At 43.6% G+C, this 24,676-nt stretch overlaps 2 protein-coding genes across 3 annotated transcripts in view; one reads left to right on the top strand and one right to left on the bottom strand.

Annotated features, from left to right (window-relative positions):
- The window catches only part of UMOD (uromodulin), a 293,482-nt gene that overhangs the window by 6,887 nt on the left and 261,919 nt on the right, over window positions 1-24,676 (top strand). Inside the window, exons 7-10 of one of the 2 annotated variants that reach the window (XM_081839762.1) lie at window positions 310-472; window positions 591-675; window positions 3,080-3,115; window positions 11,116-11,212. In XM_081839762.1, coding sequence (XP_081695888.1) covers window positions 310-472; window positions 591-675; window positions 3,080-3,115; window positions 11,116-11,212 — 381 coding nt within the window. Of the gene's footprint in view, window positions 1-309; window positions 473-590; window positions 676-3,079; window positions 3,116-3,686; window positions 3,839-11,115; window positions 11,213-24,676 lie in introns of those variants that run through there. The other variant, XM_081839763.1, reaches the window with a different exon arrangement.
- The window catches only part of LOC309329170 (acyl-coenzyme A synthetase ACSM5, mitochondrial-like), a 267,701-nt gene that overhangs the window by 66,402 nt on the left and 176,623 nt on the right, over window positions 1-24,676 (bottom strand). The window lies entirely within an intron of this gene.

Genomic DNA, 24,676 nt, shown 5'->3' with positions numbered 1-24,676 from the left:
CTTTGTGCATTGAGCTAGTGTTTACACACATGCACCTCATCCCTCTCTATCCTCCACCGGGACATTATCAAGAGTCACGATTGGAGTTCAGGGACACAGTCCAGCCAGGCAAAACACTCAAGGAGGGTGTGAAGCAGGGCTGGTAAGGAGGTGTGGTCAGTGAAGAGGGGGTGTGGCTAGGGAGAGTTCTGAGGGGCAGAAGGAGAGGCCTGATAGGCTACATGCTGCCTCCCGGCCTGAGGTTCCCCACCCCTGTTCTAGATGGACTGGTAGGGCTCGTCTTACATAAAGTTCTTGCTGGTTTTACAGCTGCCCAAACAGACGGGATGCCAGTATAACAGTCCCAGAAAATGGAGTCTCGGCTCAAGGACGGTTTTCCCTCCAAGTGTTCAAGTTCGTTGGGAATCATAACCTTGTTTATCTCCACTGCGAAGTCCGCCTCTGCGACCCTAGTGCTGGACCATGCAGACCGGTGAGCCTGATGATCATCAGTATAAATTGTAGCTTAGTGGGTTCCAATGTACTCTGATACTAATGGATGGTCCATTTCATCCCTTCCTGAGAAACCAAATCACATTTCTCTCCTGTAGCGCTGTGCAGGAATTGAAAGTCGGCAGGCTGCTGCTGCTGTCGCAAAGGGCTATTTGTTGGATGTGGGTCCCATTGCCCGCCAAGGTAAAGACGTGTGTGTGTGTGTGTGTGTTTCAAATACAATAATAAGGGCAAAAGTGCTGAACCTGTATCTAGGCTGGAAATTTCAGCTTGTAGGTGAATCGCTGGATGCTTCTTCTTACAAGGAAAGTCCCTGGATGTAAGAAAGAAACATATTGGGGAGAATGCTAGGTTCATGCATAGGAATGTTCAGCACATTTCATTAGGGGGTGCACCCAAGGATCTTTTAATAATAATAATAATAATAATAATAATAATAATAATAATAATAATTTATTATTTATACCCCGCCCATCTGGCTGGGTTTCCCCAGCCACTCTGGGCGGCTTCCAAAAGAATATTAAAATACTGTGATATATCAAACATTAAAAGCTTCCCTAAACAGGGAATGCATTTTTTAAATGCTTTTGTTTGTTTCAATGAAGGAAGAAGGGGGCGGGATGACAAAAAGCTAACCAAAACAACCAAATAGAAGATTTTTCCTGCAGAGAAATAGACCCATGCCAAGCTGACCAGAGGCAGGGCAGATCTGGAGGACCAAGGGCAGGATAGTTCCTCCTCCCCCTCCTTGCTTTTATGCCACAGAAGCAGCCCCTCACCTTCACAGATCTTGCTGCACAAAAGGTGGGGAGCAGAACTCAGATGGAGACAGAGCCATGCGACAGAGACAGCTGCAGGTGCAGGCAGAAGAAAAAGTCTGGAGTGGATCAGCAGCTTCTGCCTGGGCTATACTTCTGCCAATCCATTCCAGCCTTTTTCTTCTGCCTGCATTTCTTTCTGTCTGCTTCCCTTGATCCCCAGTTTTTTAAACACTGGGTTTGCTTGAGTATACCGAGCACTCTCATTACACATGCCTATGGGCTGGTGTCTACCCCTCCCTAAAAGAGAAGGAAAGCAATCTTAAATGGAGGGAGTAACCCGCATACAGCCCAGAGGGACTAAGGATGCTCAATGGATGTGGAATGCTGAGTGAATGATGGAAGAAATGAGATTGAGGGAATAGAATAGATTAGCTGGAATGCTGAATAGCAGCACTTCACTGGTCCTGTTATAGTTGTCATTTTTCATGACGCCTGTCCTCCAATAAGTTCAGGGCAGCATTCAAGATCCCCTCTCTTTATTCTCACAACAACCCTGTGAGGTTGGTTAGGTTAAGAGAACGAAAGAGAGACAATGGCCATTTTGCAGCTGCTACAGTCCAGCTCCCACTGAAACCTCCCTACATCACTCAACTTGCCATCTGCTGTGACTGCAACAAACATAATTATGTCATTAACACTGACACATTTCAGTGGAACAGTGCAGAAAATAATGTAACCATTTCCCCCACAAATGTATTAAAATTTTGTAAAATATACAAACAAAATATAAAACAAACATAGTACGCTAACTGAAACAGAACTTAAACTGGGTGTCTGTCCATAAACTCCAGCATTATAATGGGAACAAAACTGACGATAATTTTACATATTCACAATAAAAATTAACAGTGCTTTGTAAGCCTCATGCATGGGAATAATATCCAACCATATAGATTTTTTAGAGGGGAGGCAGAAGAATCTGACCTTGTTGTTGGATCACACAATTTATGAAAAGGTATTATGTACCATCAAATGAACTTTTCCAAATGTTGGTGTCTCTCCTCCATTAACTTTTCTGCTGCAGCTAACCCCCAAATTCTGGTCCACCAGCCTTTGAAAGAAAATTCTGTATGCTTTATCAAAAGACGTGCAGTTTCTAAAGGCAATTACTTATGTAATGTTCACAGCCAAACAAAGGAAAGAAAGGCACTGATACCACTCATTTTTGCTGGCATGATTTCTGTCCCTGACCTCGGCAAACATGTGAATTGTAGCAATTTCCATTCCAATTTCCATTTTGCAAGGAATTCTCCAACATCCCCATTCACAGCTAAGCAGAAAAAGAATCTTTATCTGCCAGTTTACAGTCCAGCACTCCACCCAATGCACCACACTGATGAGCCCAGGAGCCTCGCTTACCCTGCTGTCAAATAGGTCCCTCCTGTGGCTTCAGTAAGCAGAATTTTTAGTATGCAGCATGCATTGCTGCACTGCTTTCTTTCTATTACTTTTAGTGGTAAAAACCAGAAAGGTCTAGTTAATAACCCAGAGTGGCAGGAACAATGGAAAGGATGATAACAGACAGGAATAATTTCACCAGGCAAACAAAAGGAAGTGAACTGCATTTGGGTCTGTCTTATGGACAGAAACAAATGGCTCCATAAAACGGGTGTTTGTACAAAATGTACAGTGCTCCTTACTAACTGTTTTGTTTTACTTATTTACTTGTTTTTATCCTGTGAACTGCCCTTAGATCTTACGATGAAGGGCGGTATATAAAGCTAATAAAAATAAAATAAAATACCCTTTTCTGCCACCTGGTGCAGGTTTTGAACATCTTGCTGGGGCTGCTGCACCTCAAGGTAAGCTCTTTTTTTTTTTTTTTTGTTACCTGAAGGGTGGGGTGGGTTCCCACTAAATAAATAAAAAAAGCAAACTTGAAATTATTATCTGGATGCATTGTTCTGGCTTTAAAAAATCCCAGGTAAGGGTAGGCATGCATAATGATAACTTGGACACATTTTGTAGCATTTCTCAAATGCAATAGATATGTTTTGCCTTCTGTGTCTTACAAATGAAACATGAGCAAATTTGGTACCAGACCCAAATTGTGTTTTATATAAGACTCATTGGTCCATCAGGTCATGTATCTTACAAGGGAAAGGGGAATTTAAACTAGATCAGTGTTTCCCAACTTTGGGCCTCCAGCTGTTTTTGAACTACAATTCCCATCATCCCTGACCACTGGTCTTGCTAGCTAGGGATGATGGGAGTTGTAGTCCAAAAACAGCTGGAGGCCCAAGGTTGGGAAACACTGAACTAGATGGCCTTTTGGATCCCTTCCAACTCTACAGTTCTAGGATTCTATGAAACAAATGTCTGAAATCATTTTCACCTGCAAACTTTGAATATGAGAGTATTCTTCCTCTTCAGGTTTACAAGGAGTGTGGGTGACTGTGCTGATGTCTGCTGTTCTAGTCTTCTCCATCCATACATTTGTTTAACAGCCAACGAGAGAAAACCTTGCTGAAGCAGCCGTAAGCTGATGAAGAATTCAGTCAAACAGAGAGAGGAAAACGTAATGGACTACCTGCGTGCTGATTTTCTTTTACTGTGGTGGAGGGGATGGAAATCTAGATCAATTTAACGTGCTCTTCTTAGATGAATTTATTACAAGAGTGGTCCAGTCTTCCTGCTGCACTCCTTCCTAGTCAGTCCAAGGCCACAGATGATGCTCTCCATGAACGTGCTTCTGATACCCAACCCCATTATTTCAACTTTGGAACATCTTATTTGTGCTTACTGCTGCATGTAGCTCACTCCACTAATTGAATGCACCATTGGTGTCCAAGATGTACCTACTGTACAAAACTAGCCCACTGTACAAAACTAGCCCAATGTCACATCAGCCATGACCATCGCTGGCAAGTGGCTCCCAGAAGTTTGCAGGGTGGCCCATGGACTTTAAAAAAAGGTTCCTTGCTCCTGCCTTGGAGCAACGTTGTCATTGTGGGAATTAAAACAGTGCCTTATTAGATCCCAGACCTAACTGCCTAAGACTCAGTATAAGACTCAGCCTCACTCTGGTGCCAGACCTTCTTCCTTCTCACATTGTCTGTTCATGGGGGAAGACAACTTTCTTTCTTTTTTAAAATATATTTTGTATTAATTTTAACAAAACAAAATGGTAAAAAAAGACATCCACTTTTTCACCAATACAAACTTTTTGGACTTCCCTCAGCTCCTCTGAGAATCCTCCGTTTTGATCATTTCTTACACATTCCCTATTTAATATTGCATTACATTAATAACATATCCCATCTCTTTCTCATTTATACAATAATTCTACTTTTAAATCTTCACAGAGCTTCCTGTAACCCTACAAACGTTGTCTGATCATCACATATGCTTTTCATATATTCCGTAAATTTTCTCCAGTCCTCAGTGAATTTCTGGTCCCACTGGTTCCAGATCCTTCCTGTTAATTTATCAAGTTCTGCGTATTCCATTAATTTCATTCTCCATTCTTCCATTTTAGGTAGTTCCTCTCATTTCCATTTTGGGGCCAATAGTATTCTTGCTGCTGTTACTGCATATAAAAACAACTTACATTTTTTCTTATTAATTTCATTTCCTATTATTCCTAAAAGAAATGCCTCTGGCTTCTTTGTAAATGTATATTTCAACATTTTTTTCATCTCGTTATATATCATCTCGGGGGAAGACAACTTTCAGTGTATATCTCCAGTGCTCAAACACTTGCACTAGCTTCCCTTATACTAACAGGCTGGGGTCAAGGCAGTGGCGTAGCATGGGGAGCACAGGGGTAGTTGCCCTGGGTGCAAAATTGTTAGGGGCGCAAAATTCCAACACCCAGTGCTGCCTCAATACAGCTGTGCATTTCCATCTCTGGGCTCCATTGAAAACAGCTTCTACATGCAAAACAGGAAGTGACCTCTCCAGACAACAGAATGACTCTTCTTTTCTTATCTCTGTGGCTGCGATCTCCTGGGTGATTCAGATGCCATTAGGCAGTTGAATGTGCATGCATACTCCCTCACACCCAACCCCTCGCATAGCCCCGGGCACTGACAACCCACGCTATGCCACTGGTTCCAAGGTCCAGGATGCCTGAAGACTGAGGTCTTTGTGGGGAGTCACTGTTAGTGATTCCCCACGGCTCTGATGAATGGCTCGTACCTATCAGATATGTGCATTCATTATTGAGGGCCCTGTTTTATAGAACTCCCTTCCAGCGGAGGGCAAGACAAGTCCCTCCTACCTGTTGAACTTCCACCACCTACTGAATACTTAAAAAAATCTTTTGCATGTATTTAAACTGAATTCTGATGTTATCGTTTTAGCCCATTTTAATTTTCATTGTGTTCTTCATACATCAGTTAGAGACAACTGCTGTTAAATGGTATACAGACTGTCTAAATAAATATTTACAGAAATAAAAATTACTATCCCCACAACATGCATATCGAGTCTGATTTTGGTGGTTACAGGGGGCTGAGTCCACTGGGGAGAGGCAGAAATATTGCCAGGAATTATATGTAAATAGCGTTAGGTGACTCAGGTCCATAGTTAAAGATATTAACTGCTGATTAATCATCATCAAGACTGCTGGTTCATCTTTCTCAGGCAAATAACTCTCCAGGCATCTCAGCTGAGCTCCCCTTGGTTAACTGTTATACTGGCATTCTGTAAGCATTAGAGGAATATTAATGAAGCTTCTTTTTTAAAAAAAGAAGAAGACTTCATTGAGATGCAGGTGGGCCTTGAATATCTTCTGGAATAAATGTTGTTTGCTTGTCAAGACTAACACAGGTAGAATTCCAATTAGTCAGGAAAGGCAATGGAATGTTGTGTGTTCAAACACTCCTGACAAAGCAATATGCCTTTATTAAGTGGCGGCTGTGAAATCTGCCAGAAGCTGAGCCTAGCATTTGATTTCTATTTCATTTCATTTCATTGCCCATTCCATATTCTAAACAGGTGCCAGCACTAATTTCATGAAGTGCAATAAACAATTGCCCTTGCAAACTTGGCTCACAGATGCTCCTTGCTCATAAATGAAGCCTACAAAGAACTACAGAAGCTCTCCCTGCTCCCACTCAATTTGATTAGGATTTTAATGCACATCTACCTAATTTTCAGTTTCTGAAACAATCTGGAAACACAGCTCTCTTTTGAAATTTGCACTTTTGAAATTTTGTGGTGCAGTTCTTCAACCAAACAAGATGTATAAAAATGTGGCCATCAAGAGAAAGTGTGCATAAGATACATATATTAATGGAAATGATATATGACATGCTTTAATTTGGGGTAAAATGTGCATACTAGAGGAAATTAGCACTAAGGTGCTATGAATTTTCACGAGGGCTTTAAAAACAACACCTGATGCAGAAAGTAGGGAAATGAACTTAAGGGGGGCAGGGTGGAATGAGAAACTGAGAAGAACTAAAATGGACAGAATTTTCTATCCTGGCTAGAACCATACCAAATGATCTACAGTCTTGTTTCATGAGGCCTTTTACCTGAATCTTAAAGAGAGAGACCTTTCCCCAGCAAAAAAAAATTGCCCAAATGTACCACTGTTCCTGTAGGATAAGACAACGAATAACAACAAGTCACAGGCCACGGTCGCAGCAAGCATTCAAAGCACTATGCTGCCATTCTAAACAGTTGTGATTTCCCCCCAAGGAATTCTGGGAGCTGTAGTTTGTTAAGAGTGGCGAGACTCCTTTTCCCTCTCACAGAGCTACAATTCCCAGAGGTCCTGGGAAGAGGAATCAGCTGGTAAACCACTCTGAGAATTGGAGCTCTGTGCTGGGAATCGACGTCTCCTAACAAATCTTCACTTCAGCTCTCCACATTTTCACATCAGTTCATGCTTGTATTATTATTATTATTTTAAATCCTCCTGAAAATTCATCAGCATTTTAGTGTGGTTTTCTCCTTACACACCTAATTTTGATGAATAGATGCATTTCTGCAAAGTAATCCCTCCCCCAATACAATGTACAGTGGTGCCTCGCAAGACGAAATTAATCCGTTCCGTGAGGCTCTTCGTATAGCGGTTTTTTCGTCTTGCGAAGCAAGCCCATTGACAGCTTAGCGGATTAGCGCTATTAGCGGTTTAGCGGCTTTTAGCGGATCCGCTGATAAGTGGCTTAGCGGCTTAGGGAAAGGGGGGAAAGGGGGGGGGAAACCTGCAGGAACTCACAAGACATTTCGTCTTGCGAAGCAAGCCCATAGGGAAATTCGTTTTGCGAAGCGCCTCCAAAACGGAAAACCCTTTCGTCTAGCGGGTTTTCCGTCTTGCAAGGCGTTCGTCTTGCGGGGCACCACTGTATTTTTCTATGTTATTTTCACCAGCTTATGTTGTCTATATGAACACGTTACCCAGCGCTGGCCCATCCATGAGGCAAGATGAGGTCACTGCCTCAGGAGGCAGGATTCACAGGGGCAGCAGATCCAGCTTCCATGGAGTGCCTCACCCTCTGCTGTTGCCATGATGGCTGTGGCAAGCTCCTTGGAGCCTCGTCCTAAGTAGCCCATGCTGCAATACTGCCTCCACAGTAAGGTAAAGGTAATAATAATAATAATAATAATAATAATAATAATAATAATAATTTATTATTTGTACCCCGCCCATCTGGCTGGGTTTCCCCAACCACTCTGGGTGGCTTCCAACAAAGATTAAAAATACACTAAAATATCACAGATTAAAAACTTCCCTGAACAGGGCTGCCTTCAGATGTCTTCTGAATGTCAGGTAGTTATTTATCGCTTTGACATCTGATGGGAGGGCGTTCCACAAGGCGGGTGCCACTACCGAGAAGGCCCTCTGCCTGGTTCCCTGTAGCTTTGCTTCTCGTAATGAGGGAACTGCCAGAAGGCCCTCGGCGCTGGACCTCAGCGTCCGGGCAGAACGATGGGGGTGGAGACGCTCCTTCAGGTATACTGGGCCGAGGCTGTTTAGGGCTTTAAAGGTCAACACCAGCACTTTGAATTGTGCTCGGAAACGCACTGGGAGCCAATGTAGGTCTTTCAAGACCGGTGTTATGTGGTCTCGGCGGCCGCCCCCAGTCACCAGTCTAGCTGCCGCATTCTGGATTAGTTGTAGTTTTCGAGTCACCTTCAAAGGTAGCTCCACGTAGAGCGCATTGCAGTAGTCCAAGCGGGAGATAACTAGAGCATGCACCACTCTGGCGAGACAGTCCGCGGGCAGGTAGGGTCTCAGCCTGCGTACCAGGTGGAGTTGGTAGACAGCTGCCCTGGATACAGAATTGACCTGCGCCTCCATGGACAGCTGTGAGTCCAAAATGACTCCCAGACTGTGCACCTGGTCCTTCAGGGGCACAGTTACCCTATTCAGGACCAGGGAGTCCTCCACACCAGCCCGCCCCCTGTCCCCCCAAAACAGTACTTCTGTCTTGTCAGGATTCAACCTCAATCCATTAGCCGCCATCCATCCTCCAACCGCCTCCAGGCACTCACACAGAACCTTCACCACCTTCACTGGTTCTGATTTGAAAGAGAGGTAGAGCTGGGTATCATCTGCATATTGATGGACACCCAGTCCAAACCCCCTGATGATCTCTCCCAGCGGCTTCATATAGATGTTAAAAAGCATGGGGGAGAGGACGGAACCCTGAGGCACCCCACAAGTGAGGGCCCAGGGGTCTGAACACTCATCCCCCCCCACCACTTTCTGAACACGGCCCAGGAGGAAGGAGCAAAACCACTGTATAACAGTGCCCCCAGCTCCCAGCCCCTCTAGACGGTCCAGAAGGATGTTATGGTCGATTGTATCAAAGGCCGCTGAGAGATCCAGCAGAACTAGGAAACAACTCTCACCTTTGTCCCTAGCTCGCCGGAGATCATCAACCAGCGCGACCAAGGCAGTTTCAGTCCCATGATGAGGCCTGAATCCCGATTGGAAGGGATCCAAATGGTCCGCATCCTCCAGGCGTGCCTGGAGTTGTTCAGCAACCACGCGCTCAATCACCTTGCCCAAGAATGGAAGATTTGAGACTGGGCGATAGTTGGCCATACTGGCTGGGTCTAAAGATGGTTTTTTAAGAAGCGGTTTGATGACCACCTCTTTCAGCGGATCTGGGAATGTTCCCTCACAGAGGGAAGCATTCACCACCCCGCAGAGCCCATTGCCCAGCCCTTCCCGGCTTGCTTTTATTAGCCAGGATGGGCAAGGATCCAGGAGACAGGTGGTTGGTTTCACGCGTCCAAGCAGCCTGTCCACATCCTCGGGGGTAATGGATTGAAATCGATTCCATGCAACTTGACCAGACAGAGCTCTAGCACTCTCCCGCCCCAGCCCTGCTCCCACGGTGGTGTCTAGCTCCTTCCGAATATGAGTGATTTTATCTGCAAAAAACTTTGCATATCTAGCTTGGTATTGTCTACAACGAATTGGTGTGGCTCATCCCTGAGGGGGCCCTCCCGGGTGAGCACCGTTTGTTTTTAGCTCTGCAGTTTGCTCAAGTTTTTATTGTTTGAAATACCTTTTGAAGTCCTAATTGTTCCAAAATTGTTTCTTTCTTTTATTTGGTTGTATTACTGTAAGCAACTGCATGTTGTTGTTTTTTAGGTAAAGGTAAAGGGACCCCCTGACCATTAGGTCCAGTTATGACCAACTCTGGGGTTGGGGCGCTCTTCTCGCTTTATTGGCCAAGGGAGCCGGCGTACAGCTTCCAGGTCATGAGGCCAGCATGACTAAGCCACTTCTGGTGAACCAGAGCAGCACACGGAAACGCCGTTTACCTTCCCGCCAGAGTGGTACCTATTTATCTACTTGCACTTTGACGTGCTTTTGAATTGCTAGGTTGGCAAGAGCAGGGACCGAGCAACGGGAGCTCACCCTGTCACAGGGATTTGAAGCGCCGACCTTCTGATCGGCAAGTCCTAGGCTCTGTGGTTTAATCCACAGCGCCACCCGCGTCCCTTTCTCCTTCTACCCCTAGGGAGGAAATGTTGGGTCTCCTGGGGTCTGTATATGCCAGGCATGGCACTTTCCCCCAATGATGGCACTTGATTCCCATCAAATCAAATCATCGGGTAAGGTTGATTTGATTCCCCCTCTCGCCACCACTGCTTGTTCCCAGTGTAAATCTTCACTCCTTCTTTTCTGGCAAGAGTGTGCCATTTTGTGGTCTGCCTCAGGTGTCAAAATGTATCAGGCTGGCCCTGACTTTATTCATGGATATGCATTTCTGTACCCATTATTTGGCTGGAGCACTGCAGAATTCAGAGTGCGAATTTTGAAGGATGGCGGTTTTCTGGTTCAGGTATTGTTTTAGAAACCGCAAATTAAGTAAGGCCGTCTTTTTCCCTGTTCCTACCAGCAGATTTGGAACATGCCAAACATCTACTCTGGTCTGTTGGAAGGACATCCTAAAAACTGTCTTGATGGAGGAGATGTCAACCGCTTTGTTACTGAGCTGTGGCCCTTCCCCAAATCCTTCGAAGAAATCCTTTGCAGATTTTCTGGAGTTGAGAATTCATGTTTTCGATTGTGAATTGGTTCTTTTGTAAACAAACACTGCTAATTATCTTTCTTGTCTTTCTGACAATCCCAGCATCAATTAGCTATATTTAGCTAACTGCATGCAAATTCTGCAAGACACACATGAAAGATGACTTAGTCATCATATTTTCTTTTTCAAGAGAACCTACCCAGCATCCCCCAAATCACATTTAAACAGCTTAACTGGGAAAGTTTTGCTATCCCTATAGATGGCAATTCCCTGAAACACTAGTATATGTTTGTTTACTGTGGGGACCAATGCGATCTCCATCATATGGATGGGATCTTTCAAATCCTCTGTTTTAGAAGATACTGTGAGCCTGGATCATAACCTACATCAGGAATGGATGGATGGATCAATCTATAGGTGGATCTACACACAGGAAAAGAACGCTATGAATAAGTAAGAAATTAAATCGTTCTAACGAAAGAAAAAAACGCTATGTAAAAATCATAGAATAGAATTTTTTTTTGCTCTCCAGTGCCATCTGGTGTTGCATGTTTATAAATCATTCAAAGCATTGTTTTTTTGACTAATGTAGCTGAGTCCTATTTGGGAAGGCACACAAAATACCAACAAAAGGATTTGGTTAGAGCAGAACGTTATCAGAAAATTGTTGGAATGCAAGTATTATATGGTTTCTAGCAAGCAAAGGGGAAGGGGGGAGAATGTTGGGGCATAGTCAGATGAGTGGCATTATTATTGTTGTTGTTATTGTTATTAATTTCTTAAAATTGACACATGTTGGCAGCCATAAGGAGGGAAGAGTAGGTTTATATACAGTGCTTTTTTCTTTTAAAGGAACTCACCATGAAGGTTTTACAGTAAGAGCCACGCTTTTAACATCTGGTAAAAAAAAAAGATGTCCGTATCCTTGAGTACCCCCAGAAAAAAAGGCTGCTGTCCACTCTGCAGATAGGAAGTTGCGTTTCTGCCAGTCCTCTTTCTGTAATTTATCTTCATGGGCCCCAAACCATGACAAGCTTCTAGTGAAATGACAGCCTTATTGCTGTGACTGAATCACTTCAGGCCGTGGCAAGAATTAATATGATTCAGAGACATCTGTTCTAGGTTGGTATCCAAGAGTGGGAGTCGATTCCTCATCCGATGTTCTCTAAGGCACCCAGTGAACAACTTCAGGTAAATCATCAACTCGGAAACTTGGGGAGACAGTTGGCTGCAATCTCCCCTCTATGCTTTTAACCCTAGCATCTTCACTGTTTGAGATATTTTTAGGTTCCAGATTTGTCCAATCATGTGGCACCTCTTTTCACCATTGCACTATTGCACAATTTTATAATTTCATCATTTCACAAACAAAACTTAAAAATAGAAGAGGGGGGATAGTACAAATGTTTCTAGATTTTTTTTTTTTAGCAGCTTACTTCCTCGTTGGAAAAAGTCTGAAAATACTCCTGATGGAATCCAGCCCGATTCCACACTGCCTATTTTAACATGGTATGATTCTGGCACATTTTGGCACTCATCTTTTATTATTGGAGTGGGGCAGGATTTGTCCCTCTTACTGCTGTTGATGGGTGAACACATTTTAATTATTCTCATGCCTTATTTTGTGTTTTCCATTTTATAGGCTTGATAAGTTGATCTGTACTTTAACATTTTGTAAGCACCATGGAGACATTTTGTGGAAGAAGAAAAAAAGCTGTGAAGAGATCTATTAATATTAAATAAATAATTCAAAGCTTCCCCTTTTCATCTTCTAGGGCTGGGGGAGAAATTAGATTCAGTCCCTATTGAAAGGCTAACCTACCTAACACAGACTTTCTGCAAAAATATGAGAACCCAAACACAGCCAGCCTTTGAAATTTGCACTTGTTTGAATTTTGCGGTGCAGCTCTGCAACCTAGTAAACTGTGCAAACACACATGGACCAAAGGAAATTGTACATATAAATGCATATGTTCATGAAAATAACATACAGTGGTACCTCGGGTTAAGTACTTAATTCGTTCCGGAGGTCCGTACTGAACCTGAAACTGTTCTTAACCTGAAGCACCACTTTAGCTAATGGGGCCTCCTGCTGCTGCCGCACCGCCGGAGCATGATTTCTGTTCTCATCCTGAAGCAAAGTTCTTACCCTAAAGCACTATTTATGGGTTAGCGGAGTCTGTAACCTGAAGCGCATGTAACCCTAGGTACCACTGTACAGTGATGCATTATATTTGAGGAACATCATATCTGAGGGACCATTTTCACAAAAATGGTGGAGTGATGTGGAAATGTGATGAACTGAATTTAAGGTTAGAAAAACAAGAAAAGGAGAGAAACCAAAATTGACAGTTTCACCCATTCCCTCTAATGCCCTCTGTTACAATCGACATGAGTCTTACAAGGCTTTGAGTCAGTCAGTTGATCTATTGGGGAAACATGACCGCTCTGGCACTTTCCAGGAGAATGCTGTTCTCTCCTCCTACCTCAGGAGAATAAAAATGTGGTTTGACAATCCTGTTTTGTCGCCATCATCTGATAAGGAAGTCCGCTCTGCCAACCTGAGGGGACGGCAGCAAAATTACCTCGGGAAAACAGATAGCATCGCTAATAGCTTTGTTCTCCTCTCATTTATAACCCAGATAACTCTCTCCCTCTGAGGCTAGAGCTTCCCACAGCACCGATTAAATGGGTAACAAGCCATCTCTCTCCCCCTCCCTCCCTCCCTCCCTCCCTCCTTCTCTCTCTCTCCCCCTAAACAAATCTCTCCCCCACTCAAACAATACATTTCCTAGACATCACAAAGGGCATCACCTCCAGGGCTAAACAAGTCTACAACACAGTGCGTAATTACTGTCCAGGTAACAAAAATGTTGTTTTATTGCAGGGGTAGGGAGGCTTAGGCCTGGGGGCTAGAGATATAGTGATATAGTGAGCCTCACTATATGGCCACTGGTCCCATCACCTGCTGGCAAATAGAAGGGGAAGAAATGGAGGCAGTGAGAGATTTTACTTTCTTGGGTTCTATGATCACTGCAGATGGTGACAGCAGTCACAAAATTAAAAGACGCCTGCTTCTTGGGAGAAAGGCGATGGCAAGCCTCTTAAAAAGCAGAGATATCACAAAGGTCCGTATAGTTAAAGCTATGGTTTTCCCAGTAGTGATGTATGGAAGTGAGAGCTGGACCATCAAGAAGGCTGATCGCCAAAGAATTGATGCTTTTGAATTATGGTGCTGGAGGAGACTCTTGAGAGTCCCATGGACTGCAAGAAGATCAAACCTATCCATTCTGAAGGAAATCAGCCCTGGGTGCTCACTGGAAGGACAGATCCTGAAGCTGAGGCTCCAATACTTTGGCCACCTCATGAGAAGAGAAGACTCCCTGGAAAAGACCCTGATGCTGGGAAAGATTGAGGGCACAAGGAGAAGGAGACAACAGAGGACAAGATGGTTGGACAGTGTTCTCGAAGCTACCAGCATGAGTTTGACCAAACTGCGGGAGCAGCGGAAGACAGGAGTGCCTGGCGTGCTCTGGTCCATGGGGTCACGAAGAGTCGGACACGACTATACGACTAAACAACATATGGCCCTTGAGTCTCTCCCAAGGCCATACTCCTCATCAACCCTGCTCTGTGGTCTCCTCCAGTGCATTTGCTTAACTGGAATATAGCCTTGAACTGTGGTCATGCCTCTACCTTGCCTGCTTGGAGGATAAAGATGTGTCATATCCCTCCCTCAATATTTCTCACATGAAAATAGGGGTATCCTATTCAAGAATAATAATAATAATAATAATAATAATAATAACAATAATAGTAATAATAATAATAAAAAAACCTTCCCTCTGCAGGGTTGCCTTCAGATGTCTTCTAAAGGTTTGTATAGATACTTATCTCCTTGGCTTGGGGGTCACCCTCCAACATTTCTCTGTTGAAAATAGGGACGTCCCAAGGAAAAGTGGGCCATTCCGGGATCAAATCAGAAACTGGGATGACTTCTGTAAATCCAGGACTGTCCCTGGAAAATAGGGACACTTGAAGGGTCTGGTGGGTGTGTGGGTGTGTGGGTGTGGGTGTGGCAAACTCTGAACCTTATTCCCCTCACAGAACTACAATTCTCAGAGTGGTTTAAGAATCAATCCCTCCGCTGCGAACTCTGAGAATTGTAGCTCAGGAGCTGGGAGGAACTGAAAGCTCCTGATCCCAAGAGTCCTCCCCCCCCCCGTCACGAACGAATCAGAATGAATGCTCTATAAAAACCAGTCATAGTCTAACTTCCACATAAACTTTGTGCGAGCGAATCAGGATGAATGCTGAATAACTAGATCATCTGGAAGGGCCCTAGAAGATAGAAGAGAAGGTGCCAAACAGATCCGTCTTTGGAGAGCATTACACAAACTTCCACCCCCCGTGCCTTGTGGTAGAAGGGTGACCTGTTGCAGACTGCTTACAGAGCCCTGCTTCAAAAGAACTTGCCATATGTAGCCAGATGGCCTATCAGGAAAATTGCTATTACCACACCAGGCGGCATCTGCAGAGAGAGGATTTCAATCCTGTGCCCAAGGTAGGGAGGAAGATACAACAGCAGGGGTGGGTCATAGCGCTCATCTGAGCACATGTCAACAGGCACAGCACTGATTCAACAGCAACAAGGTCACGGAAGGAACAAGAGTGCTTCTCAGGCTTCCAGAGTGCCACTGGCAAAAATCCAGATGCTGCCCATGTTTCTTTTTATCTCTGAGCCAGTCAGCACTCAGCCATGGGGCTCAAACACATGTGCGCACACAACCCTTTGCTTTATCTGTGGGAGACAGCCAGTGATGTCTTGGAGCCCCTGCCCTCCCTGGTTAGAAGCACAAATTTCATGCTCCGCTTCAAGTCTGCCAGTCTATACATATATAGAAATAGGATTATTTAGCCTAAATTGTTGACTTGGAATCAGTACGGCTCCAGGTTGTTACTTCTGCATGCCACCCTGATCTCCAAGATTCCAGGGGTTCCAGGACTCACGTTTCTTTTAGAATGAGGGACAGTGGAAACTGTGGCGTCTCTGTGATATAGGGCTTATGTACACATGTATACAAACTGGTTATGCACCTTTTTCACAAATAAATTCTCCCTTTCAGAATGCATTCCTGCACATTGTTTTCACTAACGTGTGCATTTTATGCACAGTTTAACTCAGCGGTCTTCAACAGGTCCAGATCCGAGACCCACCTCTGACTCCCAAGCTCCAAAGGTGTGGTACCACGACACTAAAAGACTTAGCCCACTTAGAAACTAAATGAACACCTGGTAACTTAGGGGAAGTTGGGAGCACTTCTCCAGATGATCACAGCAATGTGGATTGTGAATAAGGGACAATAGTCCCTCTGCTACCTTTGGTTTTCTCCTGGGATTACAGTGGTGCCCCGCAAGACGAATGCCTCGCAAGACGGAAAACTCGCTAGACAAAAGAGTTTTCCATTTTGGAGGTGCTTCGCAAAACGAATTTCCTATGGGCTTGCTTCACAAGACGAAAATGTCTTGCGAGTTCCTGCGGGGTTTTTTCCCTCCCCCCCCCCTTTTTCTAAGCCACTAAGCCGCTTATCGGCTTATCCGATAAGCCGATAAGCCGCTAAAAGCCGGTAAGCCGCTAATAGCGCTAATCCGCTAATCCGTCAATGGGCTTGCTTCGCAAGATGACAAAACCGCTAGACGAAGAGAATCGCGGAACGGATTCTTTTCGTCTTGCGAGGCACCACTGTTATTTCTCCAAGCACTTCCAAATTGCCATCTTGTCTTCCATTTTCAACTTTAATAAGAGTGTAAGAAGCTTCCTGCTTGATCGTACCTGAGGTCCACCTTTTCCAGGCACCCAGTGTCCGCCAGGAGTCAGTGTTTGTGATGCTGCATACAGCGAATGTCTTTACCTAAATTCTTCTTCTTCCCTGCAACCAGCAGGGGCAAAGGCCAGCCGTGAGTAAGCCTCCTATAGGGATTGTCTTAACAGTTGATGGAAAATGTCGATGAGTCATAGATTTAGGGCACGATTGACTGAGCACCGCATCCGAGCAAACATCACTCAAAGGAATGAGTATATCATCAGATATGTGCTTTGTATAGAGAATCCTCAGAGAGCTTTGTCTGTTTTGTACCCCCTTGGCTGGCACTCTTCCCTCTACATCCAATTATGTCGAAAGGCGAGAAATGTAATTGACACAATCCTACAGATCCACGCTGTGCAGGGATGCTCATGCAGTCGCCTCGCTAAACGTTTCCTCTCTGGTTGCCAACATGTCAGAGCCCGGCAAAGGACTCCATGTGGTGATGATGTCTACATTTTGGACCGCAGTCATCCATCATGACGAACACACAGTCAGCTTCACGTCAGCCAACCCTTATGCAAGCCAAGCGTCACAGCCCCAACAGACGTGGATGAAGGCCTGAGCAAACAGGTGTTCTATTCTCTGATGACATCAAGTTTTGGATATGGATATGGAGTCAGGCTGCTGCTGGTGGAACAGTTACAAGGACAGTTTGATCTTGGGGAAAGCACCTAAAACAGTGATCTTCAACCAGTCTGGGAACTTCTCATTGGACTTACCTTTATTCCCTTTCTACATCACTTCCCACTAAAAGAGATCAACCATAATATATCGTATCACTAGCACTGCCCATACGTCTGTGAAAATACAAAGCCATTGTTTCCTGCATTGAAATAATGACAAGGTTGGTGCTTGGAAGGCCTCCATGGGGAGAGCATTCCATAAACCAGTCCAAATTCAAGGTACTGGAATTCCTGCTTGTTAAATATTAGACCAGTGACATCTTGGTTGTCTCTTCAGAAAGAGACTGAAGACTTTCTTTTTTCAACAAGTCTTTGAAGTGGAGATATTTATCCTAATTTGTTTCTTTTTCTGTATCTGAGCTGGTTTTGGATGTTCTGTTCCTTGTGTGTTGGATAACCCCGGGTTACTTTTGGAGGAAGGGTAGGATACAAAATTAATAAATGCATAATAAAGAGGGGCTACTACAGAAAAGGCCAACTCCCTCAATGCCATCCCCTGGACTTTCTTTGGAGGTGATGCACAGAGAAGGGCCTCAGCTGGAAATCTCAGGATCCGGGCAGGTTCATATAGGGAGAGGTGGTCCAAGATGCATAAGTCTTTAAGGCCAAACCCAGCATTTTGAATTGGGCCTGGAAACAAATCTACAGTTGAGCCAGAACCAGTTTCATGTTCACGCCTTCGTGTTCAGCAAACAATGTAGCCAGTGTGTTCTGTACTAGCTTTAGTCTCTGAACAGTCTTCAAAAGAAGTCCCACATATGACACATTGCAGTAGTCTAACCTGTCATTTACCAGAAGATAGCCAGGCTTCACCACGGATCCCATTTTTAGTTGAATTACAGTTCTGTCACAAAGACAAGTATACAAAGTATAAATGCTGAGAAGCCATGAGACTGTATAGGGCAGGCTTCCTCAAACTCGCCCCTCCAGATGTTTTGAGACTATAATTCCCACCATCCCTGACTACTGGTTCTGCCAGCTAGGGATCATGGGAGTTGTAGGCCAAAAACATCTGGAGGGCTGAGTTTGAGGAAGCCTGGTATGGGGGTTTAGGATCTGGCAGAACAGGGACATCCGGTCTCAAACAGGTGGCTAGATTTCTTAATGGGGGAAAGAGTGGGGCAGTTCCTGGAACTAAAACCACTGGAAAGCAGGATGCTAATGAAAGAGCAAATCGCCCATTCTTTAATAAGGTGGGATCAAAGAGTAAAGCTACAGACTTAGCAGAGCTCAGAACAAAGTTCAGATCAGGCAGGAAGCCCTCTTATATGACTTCCTGTGCAGGAGTGGCTCATGGCCAGCCTGGATGGGCACAGTCAGTCCAGGCACTGAAGGTAATTCTCTAAAAAGCTCTTCATGAGGAAATTTCAGTGACACAGCTCACTGCCAGGGACAATGGTCAGTAGGTCCTGTCTGGACTGGAGTTCAGTGACATCTGGAGGACCACAGGTTTTCTGCCTCTGTCCTATATAAAGGTAGGGGTTGTATTCCCAATGTAAAGAATGTGTTAACAATCCCAGAAGATGAAGGACTGCAATCAGGAGAGATAGAACTATCTCAAACCGTTTGCCTTTGAATGTGGCTTCTGATAAAAAAATAAAAATAAAAAGTCACAGCAATCAGTCATGATGCACGGAAGTGTCATTTGTCATTTTTGTCCTTGCCCGCATTTTTCTCTCTTCCCTCTCAAGTGCCAAATGGGCTGCAGAATCTCTCGCAAGTGATTTTTATTGCTAACATCAATGACCAGCCTTCCTCCTGAAAAGGAAAGGAAAAAAGCGAATTGGTTTTGAGCTGGTGGGGAGCGCTACATTACAGGCCAAGTAGAAAAGGGAGTCATAGAGGCACAAATAATTAAGCCGAGAGAGAGAGAGAGAGAGAGAGAGAGAGAGAAAGAGAGAGAGAGAGAGAGAGAGAGAGAGATTGTTCAGGTTCATTCACCCATTATTTATCTTGGCTCTATTATTAATGGCATTTTAACTCATTGAAAGGTCATGAGCACCACCATTAGCGATGCCCTCTGTTTTATTTAAATGTACCCAACTGAATTGTTGTGTTCTTGAGCTCAACCAAAAGTCCATGACGGCGATCCTCTCTTCACAAACTGAGGCTGTGATCCAATGCACAATTACCAAGGAGAAAGCCCCATTGAAAACAATAGGGCTTACTTCTGAGTAGACATTTATAGGATTGCGCTGAGATGATTTTTTAAAAAAATGCTTCTCAAATGAAGTCTTCAACTGCCCCCTTCTCTCCTCGTGTGTGGAATAGCTGCATGAAATTATCATGTAAAATATACCTAACGCAAATTCAAATTCATACAACATGCACAAGGGGATCCTCCAGTTGACCTGTTTATTGAGCGTTCATCCTCATTTGCTTGCATAAAGTTTACTCAGAGTGGAAAACTGGGCTTTCAGACCTGCTTGGCCATTCCAGCAGAGTTGGAGGGTGAGAACGAGGGAACTGGAGATGGAGGCAGTGCAGGCAGGATGACTGTAGCAACTGAAACATCTCATGGGCATTGTGGTTGGGCCTGTTGCAAATCCCTTGCCATTAGGTGTCCTGGCTCTGTGATATGCTGTCAAGACTGGGTTGGCTGCAGTTTGAGGTAAATCACAAGCAAGGAGACAAAGCAAAACTGAGGACCAAAGAACAAGCCAGAAACACCCAACACCATTGCTGCTCAAACAAGGCTTAGCTGGAACAGGAAACCCTTCTGGCCCATGAGGATCTAATAGCAAGTCTGGGTGGGTGGAATCTGCCTAGGCCTAGAAGGTTATTTGCCCAAAAGCTCAGAAACTACCCAGAACCCTATTTTCTAGAAGCCATTCCAGCTTCTTCTTCTTCTTTTAATATTTATTTATACAACAAGAAAAAAAACACACAAAAAAACACAAATACCAAATTACACACAAATTACAAAAATAACCATAGACACATAATTTTCTTGGCAAACAATAAAACATCTATTGGTCTTAACACTAAAGGCCCAACTTCCCATCTATTCCATATTTCAAATTCATATTACTTATTGCCAATACACATTTTTTTCATAATTAAACTTATTCTCAATAAATCTAATTTCTTCTGTCTACCTAGCAACTATTACTGAAGTTCCTTGAATGCTGCAACAGAATTTAAACTACTATATTTATTTTTCAGATATTCTTTGAAAACCTCCCATTTAGAAACAAATTCCTGTTTTGATTTATTCTTTATTTTTTCTGATAAACCATCTAATTCGGCATATTCTGTCAGCTTTTGGATCCATCTTGTATAGAGGGGATTTCATTACTCTTCCATTTTGCTGCGATCAAAACTCTTGCTGCCGCCGTTGCATATAAAAAGATACCCTTCCTCTTTTGCGGAATACTGTATCCAAATCTGTTATTCCCAGGAGGTAGGCCTCTGGTTTTTTATTGAAAGAGATCTTTAGCATTTTTTGCAGTTCTGCATGTATACTCTCCCAGAATACCTGTATTTTCCTACATATCCACCACATATGGTAGAATATTCCTGAGTCTCCGCATCTCCAACAATTACTTGACACATTTTTATACATTTTTGAAAGTTTCCATGGTGTTAGATACCATCGATGTTGCATTTTTTGAAAGTTCTCTCTAATCGTGTAACAGTTTGTGAATTTCCAGTTGATCTACCATAAATTTTCCCATTGGACCATGGTTATTGAATGGCCAAAATCCTGGGACCACCTCACCATTGCCACTGTTACCTCCTCCTCCTTGACTGTCCAGTCAAGGAGGAGTCGGTAAGTTTTGGAAAGAGTTTTTCTTTTAGAATTTACAAGATCAGATTCAAATCGGGAAATTTCTACTGAGAACCCACTTTTGTTTGTCAGATTTAAATTTTTCAAATAACTGATGGTATTGGAACCAGTCTGAAATGTGTTCTCTTATTTCCTCATTTTTTAAAAATTTTATTTGGTTATCTTCATTTTTTAGAAGTATTTTATATGTTGGCCAGCTTTCCTGAGTATTTTTCCGTTTTACTGCTATGGCTTCTACTGGAGAAGTCCACCACGGGACTTTAGGCTCCATCAGGTCTTTATATTTTTCCAGCTTCTGATTTGATCCCAGAATGTCCTGCTTTTCCTCAAGACGTCCCTATTTTTATCAGAGAAAGGTATGGAAAGACATCCCTATTTTCATTTGAGAAATATTGGAGGGTATGGAGTTATGTGACCCTTAAGCCAAGGAGATAAGTAACTATACATCCTTTAGAAGACACCTGAAGGCAGCCCTGTAGAGGGAAGTTTTTTTAATGTTTAATGTTTTATTATGTTTTTATATATGCTTGAAGCCGCTCAGAGTGACTGGGGCAACCAAGTCAGATGGGTGGAGTATAAATAATAAAAGTTTTGTTGTTGTTAAATAGGATGTCCCTATTTTCATTGGAGAAATGTTGGAGGGTATGGAAGCTGCTGCCTACAGCTCTGTAGTTTAGGTAAAAGGTAAAGGCAAAGGACCCCTGGATGGTTAAGTCCAGTCAAAGGCAACTATGGGGTTGCAGCGCTCATCTCGCTTTCAGGCCAAGGAAGCCGGTGTTTGTCCACAGACAGTTTTCTGGGTCATGTGGCCACCACTAATGGCACACGGAGGACCATGACGAGTGCCAGAGCTCATGGAAATGCTGTTTACTTTCCCACTACTGCGGTACCTACTTATCTTTTTAAAAAAAAAAAAAAAAATTTTATTAATTTTACAACATAAACAAAAAACAGACAAACATAACACGACTTCCCCAAACCTCCCCTTCACTGCATCCTTATTTTAAAATTTTTTAGCAATCCTTCATCCCTTTTTATATTTAATTCTCTTTAAAGCTTTTTTTAAATTCCATTTTTTACAGCTGTAATTCTTTATATCCAATCCCTTGACATCTTAACATTCCGAAATTTTACAACAATTTTTAAGATAGATTTTGAATTTTTTCCAGTCTTCTTCCACTGTCTCTCTCCTCTGGTCACGGATTCTGCCGGTCATCTCTGCCAGTCGCATAGATTCAGTCACCTTGGTCTGCCATTCTTCCAGAGTAGGTACTTCTTTAGTCTTCCAATACTTCGCCAAAAGAATTCTTGCTGCTGTTGTTGCGTACATAAAGAATGTTCTATCTTTCTTTGGAACCATTTGGCCTACCATGCCCAAGAGAAAAGCCTCTGGTTTCTTTATAAATGTCCACTTAAGGATTTTCTTAATTTCATTATAGATCATTTCCCAGTAGGCCTTAATCTTCGGGCAGGTCCACCAAAGATGATAAAAAGTTCCTTCGCATTCATTACACTTCCAGCAATTGTTATTGGGCAGATGATATATCTTTGCAAGCTTGACTGGGGTCATGTACCACCTATAGATCATTTTCATTATATTCTCTTTCAAGGCACTACATGCCGGGTACCTACTTATCTACTTGCACTTTGACATGCTTTCGAGCTGTTAGGTTGGCAGGAGCTGGGTCAGAGCAATGGGAGCTCACCCCGTTGCAGGGATTCGAACCCCTGACCTTCCGATCAGCAAGCCCAAGAGGCTCAGTGGTTTAGACCACAGCGACACACATGGGGATGCTACATATGGGTCCAGCAGCCCATGACACATGTCCCTGAGGAGGGTCCAGAAGAAGAATGACATGAATGGCTTTCTAAGTGCTTTACAAAATCATAAACAGCTTGGAGGAAAGAGGGCATTTGTACACAGTCTGGGACAGCAGGATCTTGCTCAAACCATGGCAATCCCCAATGCACTGAAGCAATAAGGAGCAAAGTCACACTCGGAGGCAAATCGAGAGTTCTCAGGGAAGAGGAGACGACATCAAGAAGTTGTTTTACTTACACGTAAGGTCATATTTAGTAAAGGGAAGCTGGTTAAATTATGCTGATATTTACTGACATTTTGCTGGTTTTATTTTGCTAATTTTCCGGCGGTTGGGGTGGGGGTGGGGAATGCACGTTCTATGATTTCGGAGTCAGGCAGCAACTCACTTTCCCTAATGAATGTTTTGCAGAGATGTGACATTTACTAGGAGATGATTCTTCCATGTCTTGTTGACTGCTGGGCAGGGACACATCCAGGGGCACACAGGGAGTGGGAATTTGGGAAGAAGGAAAGAGAGCAAAGGAGAATATATATACATACATACATATATATAGCAACCGCATCTGAATTTGTCCTAATGTAATCTTCAAGAGCACCAAGCATAACTCCATGTTTCTGGAAATCTACATAAAAGAGATTGGGGCTCCACTCTTTGCTGTTACATTCATGGTTTTTGGAGACCCCTCACTTTGCACTCCAGTGACCCAGATTTCCAACAGAGAATCTGATACTTATCTCAATTACTTTTTAAACAATTTCTGAGTGTGATCCCTTCCACAAGAGGCAGAGCATTAGACTCTTAATCTCAGGGTTTTGAGTTCAAGCCCCACCTTGGGCAAAAGTTCAAGCATTGCCTGGGACTGGACTAGATGACCCTTGTGTTCCCTCCCACAATTCTTCGATTCTAATGTAGGGATTGGGAGTAATAAAAATGTCCATCTATATGTAGAATTACAGCCCAAATTATTAAAATCATAATTTCTAAAACAACACCATCATAAACAGCAGCGAATGTTCTCCTTGGAACTCTGAAGAGGAGGGTTCCAGATAGATTTGTCAGGAGAGCAAGCTGCATAGAAGGGGAGCCATCACCAAGAAGACCCTGTTCCTGATTCCTGCCAGGCTTCCATGAGCCAGGACAAGGCCTCTGAGGCCGATCTTAAGAGCCCAGATATGTTCATAAGCCAATCTTTCAGCTCAGGTGAAAAATAAATGCAAGTCACAGGAGTGTAGGAAGCTGCCTTATACAGAGCCAGAACATCTGTCCATCTAGCTCAGCACTCTCTGCTCGGACTGGCAGCAGCTCTTCAGGCTTCCAAACAGGAGGTTTCGCCAACCCTACTAAGAGACATCAGAGTTTGAACCCAGGACCTTCTGTGAGCAAAGCACATGCTCTGCCATCAAGATACAGCCCTTCTCATATTATTAAGCCACCTTCAACCAGTGCAATATGTGGAGGGGCAGCTCAGCCAATGATTTCTTTGTTTCATTTTTTTATGAATGTTCAAGAGTGTCCTTGCTTCTTTCCGTGAGGTGCTGCAGCTGAGTACAAAGTGATTATCCCTCTTGACACACTTCTTCCCCCCATTCTCCAGCAACTGCTATAACCTCTTCAAACCTTTTTCAGACGGCATGGTTCCCCCCCCCCTTTACCCCTCCCTGCATAAGTCTTCGCCTTCAGACTTATAATTAGCCTTCACCGACCCAAATCTTTGATTAAACGCCTTTCAAGCTTTTATCTAGCAAGCCTGTTAG

This window comes from Podarcis erhardii, assembly GCF_964252035.2.
Source record: "Podarcis erhardii genome assembly, chromosome: 14".
NCBI lineage: Eukaryota > Metazoa > Chordata > Lepidosauria > Squamata > Lacertidae > Podarcis > Podarcis erhardii.
The sequence above is the reverse complement of the archived record's forward strand: the minus strand, read 5'-3'. Positions and strand labels throughout refer to the sequence as shown.